A 21,034-nucleotide genomic window follows, 5' to 3' on the forward strand; every position below is an offset into this window, starting at 1 on the left:
GTGACTGAGTGAATGAATGAATGACTAATAGCCGAGAAGTACATCAGATGGTGGAGGGCACAGGGGAGCGTCCAGGTCTGGCCTAGGTGGTCCTCTGGCTTCTGGGGATGGAGAGATGACCTCTCTGGCTTAGGCTGGGGCGTCCGTGTGACTCACTGAAGGATAGTTGTATGGCACACTTGCTGAACCTGTGACCTGGCTATGGTAGGGAGGCCACATGGGTTCTTGAGTGTGCTCCTCCTGGCAGCCCATGGGCTTAGCACCTCGAAAACTCCAAGTTAGGACTTGCCCGCTACAAGCCTCTTCAACAGTGGCAGTGCCAGCCAAGGGGCACATGTGGTTGGAGCCTGAATGTGGCATGAGACTGAGCTGATCCAGATTCTGCCTGTGTCCCCTCCTGGGGCAGAGAGAGAGAGAGAGAGAGAGAGAGAGAGAGAGAACAGTTCTGTTGCTCAACCCTCAACACAGCCCAGTTTACCCAGCCTTTGGAGCCATGGAGGATGGGCGGGGGCTTCTGTCTTAGTGGTAAGCAGGTGTGGGTCTTGAGCAGGAGGTCCTGGCTGAGTGCTGTAGTAGAGACAGATGACCTCTCCATCAATGGATGCTGTGAAGACATCTGAGCTGCACCCAGACAGGGACTTGGTTCGGCTCCTAGTTGTTGTGTGGCCCCAGGCGGGTTGCCGAGCCCTTTTGAGACTCAGCTGCCTCGGCTGCACAATGGGTCCTGTGACAATCGTGTGAAGCACCCAGGTGGGTGGCTGTCATGGCTCCGAGACAGCCCTTGGCAAGTGCGGAGGTGGGGACACACCCGTGCTAGCCACCCACCGGGAGGTAGAGCCTAGTGGCCTTGTGTGACCTTTTCCCTTTGTTTCTGTCCTCAGGAGTCGGGCGGACCTCCAGCGGTGGCCGCCTCCGGAGGCTGGCGGATCCCACAGGCCCAGGTAAGCAGCTTCTTCTCGGCTGCCTTTGAGACCCGACTTCCCAGAGCACTCGGGGCCCCTTGCTGTGGTTACTGTCTTTGATGTCTCTGTGCAAGTAGCCAGGCTTGGGCCTGGCAGAGAGGGTGCCCACCTCTTCGGATAGCCACCCCCCCAGACACAGGATAAAGAAGTAAGGACGTGGACAGAGCAGAGTGGCCTTATTTGCAGTGGGAGTGAACCGTGGCGGGGTGTCTTTGTCTGTGGCCCATTCAGTGTTGTGTGTGGACAGCTTCATCAGTGGGCCATTGGCATGGGGAAGGGGGTGTCCTGTACTGCTCTGTCTGCTTCCTTCAAGTGGTCATATTTTCCTCAGTAACAATGGGAGGAGAGGAGACAAACGCTTGACTCTGGGGCTGCCAGAGGAGGAATCCCCCCTCCAACTCTTGCAGAGGCTCTGGCAACCATAGGGGCCAACTGGGGCCAGTTTGAGGGGCTGCTTTTCCCCCTTAAGGCCTGAAGCAGGGCCTGTGTGTCTTTTCCTGCATCTTCAGACTCCATTTACAAGCCTCTCCATTCTCAGAGTCCTCTGGTCACCTCAGATGATCCTTGCTGGACAGAGACTTGCATTTCTTCCAGTGTTGATTGTTAGAGACGAAAGGACCCACCTCCATAGCAAATGATAAACTTCTGGGACACGTGCTCGCCTATGCGTGTGCGTTGGGGGCCTGCTGGGATGAATGGAGGAGGCACATGGGATTGGAATGGTGGTTAGTGTGGACAGGGGAGGCGGAGGTCACCAGAGGAAACCCACAGCGACAAATTGTCATCAGGACTGCCATGAGAGCCAAGCTCCAGCCCCAACCCTGCAAGAGGACTCCTTCCGAGCAGGGAGCCTTCAGGGACAAGGCCACCCCACCACCGGGGCCCACTGCTCTCCAGCCCTGCACCATCCAGAGGAACACGGTCTAGCTCTGTAGTGAGGGGTGGGTCGCCGGCCGTGAGCCACACGTGCCTGTTGGCTGCTGAAGTAGATTCTTCAGGTATATTGTATTGCTCATTGGTTTGCACAGAATTTATTCTCAATTAAATTCTACATGACACGGTATGTAATTTGTAGCTATGAATACGCACCATTCTGGACCAACCAGGGCCGTCTAAGGCTCTAGAATCCTAAGCATTCCTGTCGCTTCTCCTCGCTTCGTCTTCAGGGTGTGGCCTGGCGAGGGTAGCAGGCTCTTTGTAGGGAGCAATGGTGACATTAGGAGTGGTATGGGCTTAGCATGTGTGTGACAGAGATAGCGGTGTTGGTTTTAGCGTGTGTGTGGCATGAATGGTGTGCCAGCGTGGTGCTGGGTTTAGCACATGGGTGACGTGATTGGCGTGCCAGTGTGTGGTTGAGTGCCGTGCAATGAGCCTGGGTGTCAGCAGAGGAGGAGGATGCCATGGCTGGAGGTGGTTGGGCTGCTGAGCGATTCAGCAGTCATGGTTTAGATGCATCCTGCCCACCGCAGCCACGAGACCCACTCACCACCAGCCAGCCCTGTCACTGCTGTGTGTCTGCTGCCTTGTACTTGGGGGCCCTTGCTTTGCTGCGGCTCGGCTGCTCCCCTTCCTCCATGTTGGCTGGCCTTGGCCCAAAGGGCTGGAGATAGGCAGCATTTGGGGGTTCAGGTCTTGAAGGGCTGGTACTTGGGCTGCATGCATGAGGTCTCCTTCTGCCATTGCCTCCCCAGGCTCAGGCCAGCCAGTTCTGTGCTGTCAGCACTTGGCAGCCTGGGCTTGCTCGGCTTGGAAGCCTAAGGCATAATTTGCAGGAGCCCCAAGCTGTAAGCAGTGATGTAGGTTTGCATGGGGTCTGTCTGCTGACACACACAGTCTTCCCCTGGGCCTCTGTCGGCTCCCATGGGGCGCCCATTCCTATTTCAACTCATCTAAGGCCTGCCTCATTGCTGCCTTGACCCCAGGATGGGTTCTCTGCCAGATCCCAGGTCCTCACTTGGGGTCCCTCTTTGTCCCTGTACAGCTCCCAACTTTGGTCACATGGTCTCCTGTCTGGGACTCCCTGTCCCTAGGGAGAAATGGGGTACATGACTGTCAGGCCCATTTTCTGTTCTTTCCAAGCTGTTTAGGTCTGGGCAGAAATCAACATTCAGGGGACAAGCCACAGTCCCTTAGCTCACAACAAAGCTTTGCATTTTCTTCCTTCCTTCCTTCTTATTTTTGTGGTACTAGGAATAGAACCTAGGGCCTTGTGCATACTAGGCAAAAGTCCAACCCTAAGCCTATTAATTTTTTTTTTTTTTTTCAGAAAACTGGGCATGGTGGTTTACACCCAATAATCCCTGCACTTGGGAGGCTGAGAGAGAGAATTGCCTCTGCCTGGTGACACAGCTAGTTTTCAGGCTAGCCTGGGCTATCATGTCTCAAAAACAAAAATTAGCACAACACCCCAAACCCAGCTGAATTTGGAGGTGTATGGCTGTTACCTCAGCATTAGGAAGGTAGAAGCAGAAGGATCAGGAGCTCAAGGTCTTCCTTACCTGCTTAGCGAATTCAAAGATAGCCTGGGCTACGTGAGACCCTGGCCTCAACAAAACAAAATTAAACACAATGACACAATCGATGGATTATAGAATATAAGGAATAGAATAACCAAACACTGAGTTGCCCACCAGCCACCTCTAGCAGAGATGGTGCAGGCTAGCCCAGCCTACAGAGAGCCAAGATGAACGAGAACCTGGAATCTAGCCCAAGTTTGGGATATCTGTGATTTTGCTTCTGAACAGCCTGCTAACCCCCTTCCCCCGGTATACTACAAGCGCCACATAATTGTCTGTTTGTTTATCTCACATCATTTAGGGTTTAGGTTGGACCACAGAAATCCTCGTGGCTTTGGCTCATTCCTAATGGGAGCCAGTGGTTTGTTCCCCTTTAGCCAGTTGGGCTTTCTCTGCTACTGACCCTGCTAGGAAGGCTCATCTATTTGCTTCCTCAGGTGGAGGGTGGGATGCCCACCTCTGTCCTATCGGACATGGCCGCTATACTGTTCCCAGCAGTTTTCCGGTTTTTTCTCCCACACTTGCCCCTTTCCTATGCCTCCAGCAGCCTGTCTGGGCAGACCACAGCCTTGGTTGACCTTTGCTCTGGTTCCCACGGCTCACACAGCATTTCCTGGGCTGACTCTGAGCATCTCTACCTCAGCCCAGAATCCCCGGCAGCGTTCTGTGCCGTGGCGACATCCGGTGTGTGTGTGGGGCCCGTTTCTGCCTTCCAGCACCTCTGAGGTCTGTGGCTTTGCCTCTAATCGCACCGTGTCTACGATGGGCCTGAGATGAGGTCATCCAAAGCTTCCAAGTCCAGGGCTGCTGTCCTCAGAACTAGAGGAGAAGCACATGAACGTAAAACTGGGGCAGAGACCAGAGCAATAGAGCCATAAGCCAGGATGGCCTGAGAGGAGGACAGGGACAGCCCCTCCCCCTTGGTGCCTCCCAGAAAGCACGGCTTACCCACACTTTGATTTTGGATGGATGGCTTCAAAGCATGAGAGAAGCCAGTTCCAATGTGTGAAGTGGGTCTCTGGCAAGGAGATATTTGTGGGTCTCTGGTAGGGAGATATTCTGACACCTTGCTCCGCCTTTCCTGGACAGATGCCTCCCCACCCCATCCCAAGGGTCTTCCTGGAATACAGTGTGGGGACACTGCTATAAGGACATGAGGAAAGCACTCCCCACAGCTATTCTGTCCTGCATTTCTTGGCTGGTGCCCCCGGCTCCCATTGCTCCTTACATACCCATCCTACTCACACCTTCTCAAGAAAGCCTCCTTGGCTTAATACTGCAACTCTCATCTATAACGAATTGTCTAGCTGCTGCCATCCCTGGGAGGCTCCAGCTAACTGGCACCTGTCTGTGTGTCCTGTTGGTTCCCCAGGACTGTGTGTCCTGCTGCCTTGGTGGGAGGAGCTATTGTGGTCGTGGGTGTTGACAGCCAGTGAGCCTGTGCCAGGCCATGTTAAAGTGTGCCAGGCGGAGGAAGCTGGTAGAGGAAGGGGTTGCAGAGGGCCTTGCCTCTGGGCTCCTGTGGGCATCCCTGGCTCAGCCCTTCTGCTCTGAGCCACTGGTCCCCACTCCAGCAATGCCATCAACCTCATCACCAGTCATAGATAGATTTCTGTTGCTGTGATGACCTCCTCGACCAAAAGCAGCCTGGGGAGGAAAGGGTTTATTTTACCTCACAGATGGGTCTGTCACAGAGGACCGGCAGGGCAGGAACTGAAGCAGGGCCCGTGGAGAATGCTGCTATCTAGCTCGCTCAGCCTGCTTTCTTATACCACCCGGGACCACCTGCCCAAAGGTGGCACCGTCCACAATGATCTGAGCCCTCCCACATCAGTCACTAATCAAGAAAACGCCCCATGATTCGATAGAGACAGTCTCTAAACTGGGGTTCCCTCTACCCAGATATGTCAAGTTCCTGTCCAGTCAACCATACCCCACGAGAATTCTAACCACCCAAGCCCAAGCCAGCAGTGTCTCACCGACCTTGACTGCTGCCTCGTCACCCCACTCAGGTCAATCCTCGTCTTGGTTAGTCTTCCCTCTGGTGGCCCTGGACCAGGCAGCTGTGGTTTGGACCATGCCCTGACCTCCGCTGTCTCCTCATATCTGTTGTGTTGTCCTTGTTCTTCATCTTGCGGGTTCTTCCCGTGCATAGCTGAGTTCATGGGGTGTTTACCAAGTCCTGCCTTTGTGCCAGGCTGTGCTCCGCTCCCCACATGTACACGTGGACACACATGTACACGCATGTACGTGCACACACTCCCCCTTGCATTGCCTTTGTTTTCTGCACTCACCGAGAACTCAGCCCTCAGCACAGATGTTGATGCATCCCTGCCTTGTCCTTCATCCCTCCCGTCTCCAGCCCTCCCCTCCCTCACCCCCCAGCTCACCCCGCATCCTGGCCTCCCTGGCTAGCCACCTTTCCGAGGGCTAGCCTACTCTCTTTACCTCTGAAGGTGTTGTCTCTGAAAAACAGCTTCCCTGTCCTGCTGACGCCAGCTAGGATCCAGAGTAACAGTGGCTGGCCCTGCCTGTCGTTCATGTCTAGTTAACAGGGTACCCTTGGCTGTTTCTGTCTCCTGTGCACGGGGCACGTGGCCCGAGGCAGGTGTTGTTGGACTCAACTTGATAGAAGAAAGTGGGACTGGTGAGAGCCAGTTTAAAGCAGAAATAGCAGGGTTTGTTGTTGTTTTGTTTTGTTTTTGCTTTGGCCAAGAAATAGCTGTTTATCTTCTGGGGCTTTAGGAGGAGCAGAAGGAAACAGCGGGTTTGGGTAGTTGCTACCTGCTAGGCATTTAGGACTATTTTTAAAAGTGTTTAGGTGCTGGAGAGATGGCTCAGCGGTTAAGAGCACTGGCTGCTCTTCCAGAGGACCTGAGTTCAATTCCCAGCACTCACATGCCATCTTACAACTGTCTGTAACTCCTGTTCAGGGGATCCAACACCCTCACATAGAGATACATGCAGTCAGACACCACTGTACATGGAAAATAAACAAACAAACAAATAAATAAATAAATAATAAATAAATGTTAATTAGAAAAAGGTTAATTATAGGAGTGTGAGGGGGGAAGGGGTGTGAGAGGAGGTACCTGTGGAGGCCAGAAGAGGGCGTCAGATCCCCTGGAGCTGGAGTTACAGGAGATTGCGAGCCACCCGAGGTGGGTGCTGGGGCCCAGACTCAGCAGTACATGTTTTAACTGCTGAGCCATCTGTCAAATTGTTTCGTGTGTATGAGGTTTGCTGCATGTGTGTCATGGCACCACATGCATGAGGTGTCCTCCGAGGTCAGAGAGGGCATCGGTCATCTGAAACCAGAGTGATGGGTGGCTGTGAGCCACCATGTGGGTGCTGGGAAGCAAACTCAGGTCCCATGCGAGAGCAGCCAGTGTTCTTAACCACGGAGCCACCTCTCCAGCCCCCGTGGGCTTATGTTTTTCAATTGTTCGCTTGGTTGTTTTGTTTGTTTGAGACGGGAGCTGTAGCACAGGCTGCCTTCAAGCCTGAGATCCTCCTGCCTCAGCCTCCTGAGTGCGTCTGAGTGGCGCCGAGCTATTTCAGTTCCGGCTAACACAGTAGAAGGCCTTGGGAGTGTGCTCATCACAACTGATTCCTGGCCACGTGCGTCTCCCAAGCAAGCGAGGCAGATGGACTGACTGTATCTTCCTCACTGTCGAGTGCTTGGGGAGGTGCTGGTTTGGACTGGCTGCGCTGCTTTCTGTAATTCATTGCTGACCCAGCAAATATTTATGGGGTGTCTCCTGAGCAGGCAGGGTGCAGGCTCCATGTGGAAAGTGGGAGACTCCTGGGCTGTGCTCCATCCCTGTCTCCGCTTCAGTTCCTCCGCTGCAGCCAGGGCTGGGGGTCGGGGTAGAGGGAGAGGTTGGTGTTGGGGGTTAGGGGATGGCTGAGCTTGAGGTGAGAAATATAGGCCATCCGGGCTACTCCTCCCCGTGGAAGGGTACCATGGTTGCAAGTTCAGGCGGTGAGTCCTCCCTGCCACAGACACCCCACCCCCCCCCCCACAGCCCCCCCCCCCCCCCCCCCCCCCCCCCCCCCCCCCCGCACAGAGGAGCTGGCCTGGGTTTACTTAGGAAGGCGGATCTTGAGATACAATAAAAAGCTGAGAGAAGCTTCTAGATAGGAATGTGAGGCCCCAGGCTGGAAGCGGCTTTCTCTGGAGGCTCCAGCAGCCCGGCCAGGGCCTCTTCCGGCTGCCCACTCTGTTGGCAGGTGCAGCAGCCGGGGTGGCCAGTTCCGAGGCGGCAGCCTGAGTGCCTTTGTTTCTAATTCAAGGACTTGGACTTAGGCGTTCTGGAAGTGAAAGTATTTTACTTATTTATTTACTGTTTTGTTTTTTTTTTTCTTTTTGCATAGACCCTTGCTATGTAGCCCTGGCTGATCTGAAACTTATTATATAGACCAAGCTGGGCTCAAATTTACTGTAATCCTCCTGCCTCTGCCTCCTAAGAGCTGAGGTTACACGTTTGCGCCACCACACTTGACTTAGGAAATTCATGTGGGTATGTGTATGTGTGTGTCTGTGTGTCTGTGTATGTATGTGTGTGTGTAGGTATGTGTTTGTACATGTGTGTCTATGTATGTGTGTGTGTGTGTGCATGTGTGTGGACATGCATAGGTCTGGTTGTATACGCGGAGCCCAGATGGTAACTGTCTGTCATTTATAAGATGCTCACTACTTTATTTTTATTTTTATTTTTTTAATATTATGAGACAGGGTCTTTCGCTGTCCTGGACTACCCGGTTAGTCTCTGCAGGCTGGTCAGTGAGCCCCAGGGACCCCTCTGTCTCTGCCTCCCCAGCATGGGGATAACGGGTGTGCAGCCCGTGCCCAGCCTTTTCATGTGGGTGATGGGGATCACGCAGGCCCTCGTGCTTGGAAGACAAGCGTTTTATTGACTGAGCTATCACTTGTTTTCCCAAGCGCCATTTGTCTTTAGGTGTTCATTTGTTGAGCCTCATGGCTTGGGTGTGGATCTTTAAGGGAGGGGATGGACGTGGCGAGTGGCAGGAAATCGGCCCAGAGAGGTGAGCCTGCTTTTCTCAGGATTCCTTCCTCCTGCCTCCTCACAGGATCTTCCTCAGGGAGCACACCTGGAGCCTAGCCCTGAGGAGCCTTCAAAACCATTTTTCCGGGGTCACAGTCATGTGTGTGAGTGTGTGCGGGTTCTTCCTTTCCTGTTTTCCATGGGATCTCCCCGTCACTGTCAGTAGCTTAGGTTGCCTGCCCACACCTGGTACCTTTTTGCCCCCACCCCGACCAGTGCTGGGGTGCAGATATGTACCTCCCAGGGTGCCTGGGGAGCCAAGATGGCATGGCGGCGGCATCTTAGCTGAGTGCGATGTAGGCCGCAGTGGTCCATGGTCCCAGCCCCCGGTTGCTCTGTGAAGTCCCCTGTCCCTTTTCCTGTGGCTCCATAGAGCAGACCCTCTAATCTGGGGGTCTGAAGGTCTATCCACTCAGGAGGAAAAGTCGTACCAAGAAAGCTACGGGGGCAGAGTTGTCTGGGAGAGCTAAGTTACAATATGGGGCAGGACAGAAGGGAGGAAGCAATCCTGGAAGGCTTCCTAACTGAGGAGGAAATGCCTGATCCCTGCAGATGAACAGTTCCTTCCTGACTCTGCCTAGGCCCCCAGCTGCTTTTTTAAGTGGGGTCGTGACAGTGAGTTCCCTCTGCAGCTTGGAGGTTTATGTCCTTGTGAGTGATATCACAAAGAACGTGGTCAGGGCGCCAGGTCACCCGTGTGGGTCAGTGTTGGGGGAGGGCTGGATGCTGACCGGAGGACTGGGAAGGATCCATGATGGCAGTGTCCTAACTGCAGGCTGGGGTGAGAACTGGGGCTTTGGGCTGGCGCAGCCAGATGCTTCGGAGCTGTGGCCCGGGGGTCCTGCCTCCCCAGAAGGGCAAACCTTGTGCGGGTTGGAAAAGCTATTGAAAGCAGGCTAGCCCTCATGGGCGTCCATGCTTCCTGATGGTGACTGTCACAGCCCCTGGCACTCTCCTGAACGGGAGAGCTCGGGGGAGGCTGTTGAGTTGTCTCCCGAGCCTCCACACTCTGTGGGCAGTGGGTTTCTTGGCTCCTGCAGCTGGGGCTTGCCCTGCCTCTCACCCTCTCTCTTTGTATGACTAATGCAGATTCCATCTGAATTGTCTGCACTGCCAGGGTTTTGGTTTCAAATTATTCCCCTGACTTGGGCCAGAGTGCTTAGATTTTTAGGCATGGCGGGGAAGCAGAACTTGAGCCAAACTAGAAGCTGAGGGTCACAGCGGCTACAGAGGCCACAGAGTGATGCCGAGGGCATATACAGCTGGTGTCTACAGGAGGCACCAGCCCCTGGCCTGGGCTCACTCGCCACCCTGGGCCACTCACTGGGGTGCATGATGGCTCACGTCTTTCTGGTTTGCCTGGGGAGTCTCCTGAAGGAAGAAACAATTTCTTCTGACCTTTTTTTTTTTTTTTTTTACTTACTAAATATGATAGAATGAACAGACATTGTATTTATAAGCAGAAAAACCATCAAGGAGGATTTTCTTCAAAGCCAAGAAAGAGAGTAAATAAAACCAGGCCTGGTGGTGCGCACTTGGAATCTTGGCCCTCAGGAGGTGGACGCAGGAGGATCAGAAGTTCAGAGTCGGGGGCTGGAGGGGCGGCTCGGTGCTTCAGAGCACTTGCTGCTCTTGCAGAGGCCCCAGGTTCAGTTCCCAGCACGCACATGGTGGCTCACAACCATCCACAACTCCAGCTCCAGGGCATCCAACACCGTCTTCTGGCCTGCCCGAGCACAAGGCACACGCTTGGCACACATATGTACGTCCAGGCAAAGCACTCACATACATAAAACAACAAAATAAATAAATCCTAAAAAACAAAACAAAACAAACAAAAACAACTCTTGGTGTTCAGAGCCCCCCTTTGCTGGGGGCTAGCCTGAGCTATCTAAGACTGTATTTCAAAAGAAGTCGGGGAAAGAAAAAAAAAAAAAAAAAAGGAAATAAGAGCCCCAGCCCATGGCGACCTTCCTCGACCTGATTGGTCTGACTGTTTTAGATGGAAACAGTCACTGAAGAATGTCACTGCAGAAGGGTGGGGTAAAGCAATACACGTGTATTCTCTCAGCCCTGGGACCGCAAGCGCGCTCAGCATCACCGTGGATGAGCCAGGGTATAAGCTTCGGAGACTCCAACTGTTCCTTGGCGTGTGGCCACTTCCCTCCGAGTATCAGACCCCCTCTTTTTAAAAATCCAACCCTGCCGCCCCACATCTCAAGGAAACAGTCCAGACAGGAAGCTATTGATGAGAGCCCTGGAAAGCCGTGTAGAGGCTGAGGTGTGGCTCTTCACAGCCGATGGCTTCTGGCAGGCGGTGGGGGTGGGCCTCAGTCTCCTTGAAGGGCTGGCCACTGGGAGTCTGACTGCACTCCAGTGAGTATGTGGGCAACACGACCTGGATTTGGTGTGTTCTGGGGGGCAGGGGGTGCCAGGGTGGACCGGGAGGAATGGGAAGAGAGCGTGGTTATGGGGCTTTGCACAAAATTCCCAAGTAATAAGAATATTATTATGTTGGGGGAAAATACACATTTTCCTTACTTCATTGAGAGTTTCATGACATGTATTTAGATCATATTCACTCCCAGTTCCTCCCCTTAACTCCTCCCAGACAGCCCCTCCTTTTTTTTTTTTTTTTAAGGTCTCCTATGGGAGCTTGTCCTGGATCACTCAGGTGGTCCAAAAGGTCCTCCTCTCAAAATCCCTCACTTCTTGTGAAGTTTTATTTCTGACAGCCTCCGCCATGGGTTCTAGGATGTGAAGTCTTAGGGGAATATTGGTCAACTCTTCCGGTGCCCGAGTGTCCTCTCAGTGAGGCTGCTCCCGACTCTCTCACGGTTGTAGGCTGCCCTTTGAGGTTCCGCTCCACGCTCCCTGGCAGGGACATTTCTCTTGATGTCTCCCAGGAGGCTAGAGATGGTCTGTACACTCCCACAAGAAGATGCCTTGCCGTCTAGGGAAGGGCATCTAGGGTCCCGCAGCAGGCAGGGAGGAGGATGGGCCTGGAATGGCATCTTGGGCTTGGGGTGCTTTAGCTCTGAGCTATGAAGGATCAGGCCTTATGCTGAGGGTCTACAAACTCAGGCCTCCACGGAACCAGCTGTCAAGGAATATATGTCCAAGTGCCTTGGGGACCCAAACACAGTGGGCTAGTGGTCAGGCAGATTCCTTTCCCGGGCTTGCAGTCTCTGTCTGAGCCAGGCAAGATGGCATAAGCCTGCATTGCTAGTGCTCTGGATGAAAACCTTGAGGATCTTCAGAAGTTCAAGGCCAGCCTGCTTTACCTAGAGTTCCAATCCCTGTCTCAAAATACCAACAAAACCCCAATACCATAAAGAGATGCAGGGAAGGTTGTGTGAGGTGGGGGGACTGGAGAGGGGGAGGGTTTCGATCAGGTTGTAAAGTGAATGAATGAATGAATGAAGAACTAAATGGAGGGGGCAGAAGTTGATTTTACAGAACAACCCTCAGCCTTGACACAAATACATACATGTTTCTTTAAGCAGAGACTACACAGCAAAGACCCCAATTTCCACCAGGTTTGAATGACCTTTGGGTACAAGGATGCTCCAGTCCCTGGGCACTGCCCCTGCCCCCCCAGCCCTTTTACTGCTGAGCCTATCAGCCTAGCTAGGGCTCATGAGCAGGTGCTGATGATCCCCTCCCCCTGCCAGGTGAGCAGCTCCTGGACCAGGTGTCCACCAGGAAACAGATGAGCCCCCAGGGCCAGCCATGTTCTCAGAGAGCCGCTGAGTCTGGGGAAATCGTAACCAGAGGACGTGTCCCCTCCCTGGGGACCGCTGAGACTCACTGACTCATGTGTACGGGGTGGGAATCTTCCAGGAAGCCTGTAGCCAGCTCAGCCTCTTGGGAGCCTGGGGTGGGGACAGCCTGTCCCTCTGATGTGCCCACTGACAGGACAGGGGGTACTTCTCAGGGCTTTTCGGGGAAGGTGTCTGGAAGCTTCTTTCAGTTCCTCCTGTTTGGGAGGTGACTCCTGCCTGCCCAGGGGTTCGGGTGCGGTGGGGTTGAGATTCTAGACCCGCAGAGTACGGTGAGGCTGGCACTCTTGAAGTAGGCTTTTTAAACGTTTAAAACCCAAGAAGAATCACAGCATCGCTGGACGGGAAAAACTGAAAGACTTTGGAAGTGGCCAGGAATTTGACTCTGCGAGTTGGTTTCCAAGAGCCTAAGTTAGGCATCTCCAAGTGGATATTAAGGGAACAGCCAGACTCCAGCGGCGGGGCCTGGAGGGGGCGGAGAGAGGAGGTGCTGCCGGAAGCTGTATGCTGGACGCTGGACGGCTGAGGCCACCGCACCGAAGGCCAGGCAGAGGACCCAGGGACGCCTGGGGTTCCCATCGGGGCTCCTTCCCCCAACTTATTTTTCAGTTTCTCTCTCTCCTCGAATTCCCCATTCGCCCCTGTGTGGCAGAGACAATGCTACTTCAGTTTGGAGCAGAGACATATGACCAACACATGGAAATGTGGTAATTTGGATCTGTTCGTGATTGCAGCAGATTGAAGAAATTAGACCAGACAAAGAGTGTTTTTAGAGGAAGAGGAGGAGGAGGAGGCAGAGAGAGGGAGGGCGACAGGGTGAGAAAGGGGAGGAGGACCCCTCTGCGCGGGGGACACCGGCACCCCAGCTGCCTGCTGTAAATACATCCGTAGGAATGGAGAGAGACCGCATCACAGGTAGGCCACGACCCTCCGAGTCCCCCGTCCCTGACCCCAGCCCGGGTCCAACTGGTGTGACTTTACTGCTGCTCCGGGAAGTGAGCATCCAAGGCTCACTTTTACAGAAATATTCCCTTTTTCTGCTGACTGCTCCCACTCCAAGCCCTGTCGTGTCTGGCTTTTATTTAAACTGGGCTCTTCTCCTCCGGAGCTACTTCTCTTTCATTTTCCGGTGTGCCACTTTTCTGTCTGTGACCACTGTGAGCTCAGAAGCTCAGGAAGGGTGGCTGGCGGGGATGGGCTCTGCTCCAGCCCTGCCTGTTTGTCCATCATCTGGCCTTGGTCTCCTCCTGAAATAGCCTTGCTGGGCCTCTCGGGCAGCTGATTATAGAGGTGGTGGCTTTCCAGTGCTTGGAGGAGGTGTATGCACACGTGTGCATCCCCCTGTGTGTGTGTGTGTGTGTGTGTGTGTGTGTGTGTGTGTTCGTTCGCGGGCCAGAGTGCATGTGTGTGAGCGCACACGCAGCCATGCACTCCGGCAGCCCCCTTGGAACCAGTACAGACCCAGCAGGGGTGTAAACCATTCAAGAAAGAGAAAGGGGTCTCCCTTTCCTTCTCCCCTTCCCGTCAAGTCTCAGCTCCTGCTGGGCTGTCAATGTCGGAGGTCATGACTGCCTTCTGCCTTGGGCGCCCTCTGAGTCAGGGGCTGTGAGGTAGCATGGCTGGGGAATTCTAGGGATGTGACCCTCTGGACTTGTGCTGTCCTGTGGTCACGAGGAGGCTGAGCTCCACCGGAAAGTGTCATTGGCCCCGGGCTATTGGTCGCCTCTGAGCACACACACAGGGTCCTGTCGCCACCAGTCCTGGGATTGCCGTGATTTCTGATATGACATCGGAGCTGGCCACACATTCACACAGTCAGCTGGTAGCAGTGTGACCTGTGGCCCTGCCAGGCACACAACAGGCCCTGGGAGGGGAAACTAAGTGGGGCTGGGCTTGGTGCCATGACCAGCTGGAGGTGATAGGTACACAGGCCAAGGGTTCTGTGCCCAGGCTGTAGGGGTGACCTGGCAGGAGATGGTAGCAGCTGCTTCTGCAGCCCGGACAGGTGGTCTTTCCTCTTTCCCTCCCCCAGGCAGCCTGGCCCTGCCACCTCCGCTGTCACCAGCTGGCTGGCAGGGGCCTGTACTTGTTTGTGTGGCTGTGCTGGGTTGTGGCCTGCTCAACCCCGGAGCCATAGCCTTCATTCTGGGGATGACAAGGCCCAGCCCAGGTGGGTGAAAGCAGGGTATCTGAGAGCCTCTCCTAAGGAGAGAGGGCTCCCTTGAGACCCAAGTGTGAAAGCTTGCAGCCTCACGGGCTGGCCAGAGCTTTCTGTCCACTGAACAAAGCAACCTTTGAGAGCCGTGGATCCTGGCCTTCACCACCCAACCATCATTGGTGCCCTCCACCAAGGACAGCACAGCACCAGGCCATAGTGGGGCCTTCTCCTTTTGAGGCGGATCACCTTACCTCAGCTTTACTGTGTGGCCCTGGATGGTATTGAACTCCTGATTCTCTTGCCTCTATCGCCAGGGTGCTGGGGTTATATCCTGTCAGTTGCTGTGATGCTGGCGATGGAGCCAGGGCGCGTTGTGCCTGCTGGCAAGCACCTGGGCAATGGCCTACATACAGCCCCAGGTGGGACCTCCTCTTAGGGTGGGCCAGGGCCAAAGACCAGTCCTTTCCTTCCTCCCTTTTTGGGGGGACTGTAAATGGAATCCAAGGCCTCAGCCATGCTAGGCAGGTATTCTCCAACTGCTGTGCTCCTAAGCCATTTATGTCTTATTTTTTTCATGTTGAGGTGTAGTCTTGCTGTGTGCTGCAGGCTGATCTCGAACTCAGGATCACCCTGCTTGAGCCTCCTGAGTAAGTAGGGTCTGGGCACAGGCTGCCACGCTGGGCATGACTGGCTCTTTAGGAAACCTCCATTTGGATATAGCTGTACAAAACTTTTCTCCCCCACAAAACTCAGCTGTAAATGGCCAGACTAGGAGAAAAGAGGAAAATCCCCGCCCCTCCTCTAGAGTGTTGATTAATTGGGGTCAGTTGTAGCCCTAATCCCAACCCAGTCCCTGGGGAAGTGAGGCTCTTGTCCTGTCCCCTGCTGGGTGGCCTTGAGCAGATCTGTCTGTGCCTTGGCCTCAGTTTCCTAATCTGCAGAGTGAGGCCGAGTCCCTCCCCCTTCAGTGGGCTTCGGTGCATTCCGTTGGCTCCCCCTTCCGGAGGGGTGTGCTGGAGCCTGCCTTTTTGTCTCAGCGTCCGATGGCATGCCTTCCTTCCATCCTGGCTAGGGTGCACGCGTGTGCTTGAGTGGATGGAGACCCGGCTGGCTGGCTGCCCCAAGGACTGGTGGCTGAGTCCGCTATGCTGTCCAGGAGGCGTGGCAGAGGGTGTGGTCTTGCCCTGTTGGGGCCACGGGGCCTGCCCAGCCTCAGGGAAGCGGCTCGGGGCCACAGTTGGCACTCTTAGCTCGGCCCTGTCCCTCCTTTTCCTCCTCTCTCTGCTGCCTTGTGAGGCTGGCCCAGGGCTCTCTCGGAGATTTCCTCAGGCAAATGCCTTGGGCTCCTCAGCATGGCTGGCATGAGTCACTGAGCGGGGACAGGCCTCAGAGGCGCGGAATGCCGCGTCTCCAGCCAAGGGTCGGCGTGGTTTCTTTTTTCGTTGTTCTGGATCGGTTTTGTGGCTTTTAGAAATTAAGCAGTTTTATCTTGTTCCAAGCGCTTGTGTTTCAGCAGGGAGGAGGGAGGGAGAGAGAGAGAGAGACAGAGACAGAGAGAGAGACTCTCTAAGAAGGGAACTTTCCACTCAGCCAGGCCTGGAGAGAGCAGGAAGGGTGAGAATGCCTAGGCCAGTGGGACAGTCTACACAGGCTTTGGAAGGGTCCAACCTCCCTGGCACTGGACTAGTGCTCCTGGCTGGGGCCTGGTTTGTGCAGTGCGACACCAGGGTCCCAGCTCTTCTCTGCCACTGGACAGGCAGGCAACCGGGGGCTCCCTGGAGCTCTTCATCTTCCACCTCCGAGCTGGCCTGAAGCTCCCGGTGGCTGCAGCAGCCTCGGCATCCCTTGGTTGGCCATCGAGTCACTCCAGCTTCCGCCTCTGCTGTCCCGTGACCCTGTTCTCTCAGAGCTCCCTCTGCCTTTTTAAAAAGGAGGATATTTACGGCCTCGGGGCAGCAGCTGGGATGGTCACCTCTTAAGTCACAGAGAGCCTCTCCCACCCCAGTTGTCCTATTTATGTATCTCTTTGTATTTGTGTGCGCTTGCTGGCACGTGTGGAGGTCAGAGGACAGCTTGAAGTAATCAGTTCCCTTCTCCCATCATTTGGGTACAGAGATCAAAACCAGGTCATCAGGCTTGGTGGCAGTCACCTTGAGCAGTTGAGCCATGTTGCGGGCCTAAGGGCTTTTTTCACAGACATTACTATGCGCGGGTGTGAGGGTGTCATGGGCGTTGAGGTGTGGGGTATGGGGGCTTAAGGAGTGGGGGTGTGGGGATACCATTCACTCTGTGCCCTGTGTGGACAAGTTATGACTGTGTCGCTGAGATGGCCTTGAACCCCGATCCTCTTGCCTTCGTGTATCAAGTGCTGGGATTACAGGTGTGTATCACCACACCAGGCTCGCTGTCCATTTTTCAGTCAGGTTGCTTGTTGTTGATTTGTGGTGGTTCTTTATATAGGCTGGTTATTAGTTCCTTATTTGGTCTATCTTGTCAGCACTTTCTCCTGCTCTGTGGACTATCTCCCCCCCCCGCCCCCCCACAGTACCCGCCTGGGTGTGTGGCTTAAAATGAAGGGCAGGGGCAACCCAGCCCCTGGCCACTTAGGATTCTTTCCTTCAGCAGGGCCTGTCACGTGGTTTTGAGCAGGAGATGTGATGTGTCTGTACAAGCGTGTGCACAGCCTTGGTTACTGTTCCTCAGACACTGTCCACCTTATGGTTTGAAGCAGAGTCTCTTAACAGCCTGGAACTTGTCACTTAGGCCAGGTGGCCAGTGAGCTCCGAGGATCTGCCTGTGTCTACATCCTCCGTGCTGAGGCAGCACACGTCACCACGCATGGCTTTTTACCTGGGGTCTGAGATTTGAACTCAGGTCCTCATGCTCTGAAGGCAGGTGCTTTGCTGACTGAGCCACTCCCCAGGCGGGGTGTGACTTTTGCTTGGGGATGTGCTTTTGTGGGGAGTTAGCATGGGCTAGTGCCTACTCAGGGGTGGACAGACCTGGGGCTGGAACAGCCAGAAAAAACAGAAACAAAAACAAAACAACAGTTCAGATCCATGGGCAGAGAGGACGTCAGGAATAAAGGCTCTGATTGGAGCCCGGCGTGGGGGTAAGTGGATAAGGGCACTGTGGGAATGGAGTGGGAAAGAATTGGGCCCTGACTCACAGAGGTGTGGCTCTGAGTGTCCCCAGATCCTGAGTTCTGGGGTCTTGGTGCCTTGCTGAGATTGGCTGGAGCAGAAGGGCCTGCCATGATGGCCCGCCTCTCTCTGCACTTTCTCCTTGGCCTGTCTCCCTCTGTTGCTCGCCCTGTGTTCACGCTGGGCAGCCCTCGGTCTGGACTTGGCTCAGGTTGGCTGATGTCTTGGCGTAGGTCTCCCGTGCAGGGCTCCCAGCCATGTGTGTGCTGACTGTGCGTGACGTACGTCACGGGGCATTGCTGTTAATAGTGAAGAAAGAACTGTGGGGCTGGAGAGATGGCTCAGCGGTTACGGCTCCTGCAGAGGACCCAGCACCCACATAGCAGCTCACGACTCTCTGCAACTCCATCGGGCTCCTCTTCTGGCCCCAGAGGGCACCAGGCGTACACACTGCACAGACGTGCATTCGAGCAAAATATTCCCCCACACAAAATAAAAATGCTAAGTAAATCTCTTTTCTTTTTTAAAGAAGAAAGTATACACTACAGATTCAGGGTTTTGCCTAGTGTTTCAGCCTAAGATGGGGAGGAAAGGAAGGGAGACAGCTGTCCTGCCCGGAGAGGGGAGCCTCAGTCAGCTCTTGCTATGTGTGTCGGTAGGCAGGGGTCATCCTTCAGGACCGGGACAGGACACTTAGGGTGTGCATAGTGGGTTCGTTCTGCCTATGTGTCAACACCCCCTAATTTGCAGGACGTTGGTGGCCCAGCAGGGCGTGAGGGGTGGCTGCAGGGAACCTTTTGTCCAGCAGGGGGTGGTGCAAGCTCGCCAAAGCCCGGCGTACCTGGGCACTGCTTCCCTGGCCTCTGCAGAAGGGGGGGTGTGCTCCCAGCCCAGCCTGCATGCCCAGCTCCCATCTGACTAGAGGGAAGGCAGGGAGGTGCCTCCCGACTCTGTCTGTGTTATCCTGGCTTGTGTTAGCTGGGTTTCAGTCACTCAAAAATTCTCTCACTTTTACTTTGTATGTTTGTGTGTTCAGTGTGTGCGAGTATGAGCGTGTGTGTGTGTGTGTGTGTGTGTGTGTGTGTGTGTGTGTGTGTATGATACACATGGCATGGCATGTGTGTGGAAGTCTGAGGACAACTTTCAGGGCCTTAGGGAATACAAGCTTGTGCAGCCATATCTAACTTTTACGTGGGTGCTGGGGACTAAACCCACGTCCTCATCAGGAGGCGTGCGATAGGCCTTCTTTACCGACTGAGCCATCCCCTCAGGCTTCGTTTCTCTAACTTTCTGAGAAACAAGTCAAACGTTAAGAAAAGATGGTGGGCTGTGACTGCCCACAGCCACCCACCTTCTGACCCCTACCGTGAAGGTTCACTTTTAGATCCACATCTGTGCACCGACAGTCAGGCTCTCTTCAGACACATTTTACTGATTAATTAATTAGTTTGTCTTTGAGACAGAGTCTTATGCAGCCAAGGCTACACTCAAACTTCTTTATGTGGCCAAGGCTGGCCCTGAACTTCTGATCCTTCTTCCTCCCATCTCCTGAAGGCGGAGATCACAGGCAAGTGCCACTGTACCCAGCTGCCGAGGCACAGTTTTAATAGGTTGCAGATGTCAGTGCTTGTGACCTTTACTCCTTCTGCTCCCGTTTCATTTCTGTGCCGCTCAGGTAGTGGTGCGCTGCTCTGTGAATTTCGACAGGTAAATCCAACTTTAGCCACAACTTGGGAGGTCACGCAGGGGAGGCCCCTGTCCCTTCCGACGCAGCTGCTGCCTTTGTCTCCCCCACCCTGGATTCCCCCATCCAGGTCGAATGTTGGCAGAGTCACCTACTGCCGGGGGTCGCCACGGCTTGTTCCGTGTTACAGCCAGGTCATGCTCCCTGCCCGACCCCTCCGTGGCTTTGACGTTTCCCCGTTTCCTCTGGTTGCTTCTGCTTGTGGCTCCATGAGCGCCTTATCCTGCTCCTTCACGGAAGCTGGTTCCATTTGTCTGGTGGAAACACCTAGGCCGATCGGCCCCCGGAGCCAGCGTCTGTTTACTTCTGGAAGACGCTGCTCCATCCTTACCCACAGTGGCCATTCAGTCACAGAAGCAGCGAGCAGCAGTTCTGGTCGCCGTGTATTCATGCCAACACTTGCCGCTGTCACTCTTAAATTTTAGTCATTCTGGTGGGCGGGTTGCGCTATTTCATTCTGGCTTTAATTTCGCATCTGTCTGATGACTAATGTGGCCCAGCACATTTTCATGACCTTCCTAGCTATTCATATATTTTTTCCTTTGTAAAATATCTTTCTCAAATCTGTTGCTCATTTTCAAATTGGACGGCTCAGCTCTTCCTCATCACTTCTGGATATTGGTCTTTTGTTAGATGTGTGCTTTGCAATGCATCTCTTCCAGTCTGTGGCTTGGCTATTTGTCTTGTTAATCATGTTTTTTTGTTTGTTTTGTTTTGTTTTTTTTTTAAACAAGCAGAGCGTGTCCTCTCACTTTTGGTGAAGTCTCATTTTGCAATTTTTTTTTCCTTTGTGGTTCTCACTTTCTGCATTTTATAAGAATTGTCTCACACGAAGTTTGCAAAGGTGCAGTCTGTTTTCTTCTGGTCTTATAACTTCCGGCCTCATACTTGAGCTTTGGGTCTGGCGTGAGGCGGGGTCAATGTTCCTGTTGGCAGTGTCTTTGTAGCTGCTCCACTCTGGCTGCTGGCATTTTCTTCCCTGCTGTGCCATTTGGGCACTTCTCTTGAAAATCATTTCCGGGCTGGGAATGTAGGCGTCAGCAGACAGAAACCGCTCGGCTGCCGGCAACACCTGTCAAGCCGGCGCTCAGGGTGGGCTGGGAGAGCCGTTCAAGGCTCATCTCCGTGGTGAGTCTGAGGGTAGGCTGGGCCACACAGATGCTGTCTCCAATAACAAAGAAGAGGAGGCTGGAGACAGGGCTCGGGGGTTAGGAGCGCTGGTGGCTCTTTCAGAGGACCTGGTTTTGGTTCCTAGCGTCCATGTGGCTAGGAATGTCCACAATTGTCTCTAACTCAAGTTCTAGGGGACCTGACTCCCTCTTCTGGCCTCTACAGCATTGCAAATAGTGCACATACAACTAGGCACACATACACATTTACACACACACACACACACACACACACACACACACACACACACACACATATGTATATGTGTATGTGTATGTGTATGTGTATGTGTGTATAAAGAAAAGTCCAGTTTGGTTGTATGCCCATGGTCCTAGCACTTGAGAAGTAGAGATAGGCAGATCTTTGTGAGTTATAGGCCAGCCCCAGGACTACAGTGTGAGTGAGACCTTGCCTAAGGAAGGAAGGAAGGAAGGAAGGAAGGAAGGAAGGAAGGAAGGAAGAAAGAAAGAGGGCAGGGAGAGAGTATTTT

The 21,034-nt window shown here is 54.0% G+C and overlaps 1 protein-coding gene across 2 annotated transcripts in view; it reads left to right on the forward strand.

The window, feature by feature from the left end:
• Positions 1-21,034, forward strand: part of Septin9 (septin 9) — a 151,618-nt gene that overhangs the window by 20,143 nt on the left and 110,441 nt on the right. Inside the window, exon 2 of one of the 2 annotated variants that reach the window (XM_055592086.1) lies at positions 882-941. In XM_055592086.1, the coding sequence (XP_055448061.1) occupies positions 882-941 (60 nt within the window). Of the gene's footprint in view, positions 1-881; positions 942-13,058; positions 13,245-21,034 lie in introns of those variants that run through there. The other variant, XM_055592088.1, reaches the window with a different exon arrangement.

The sequence above is a fragment of the Psammomys obesus genome, unplaced genomic scaffold (assembly GCF_907164565.1).
Source record: "Psammomys obesus unplaced genomic scaffold, mPsaObe1.curated_primary_1811, whole genome shotgun sequence".
Classification (NCBI taxonomy): Eukaryota; Metazoa; Chordata; class Mammalia; order Rodentia; family Muridae; genus Psammomys; species Psammomys obesus.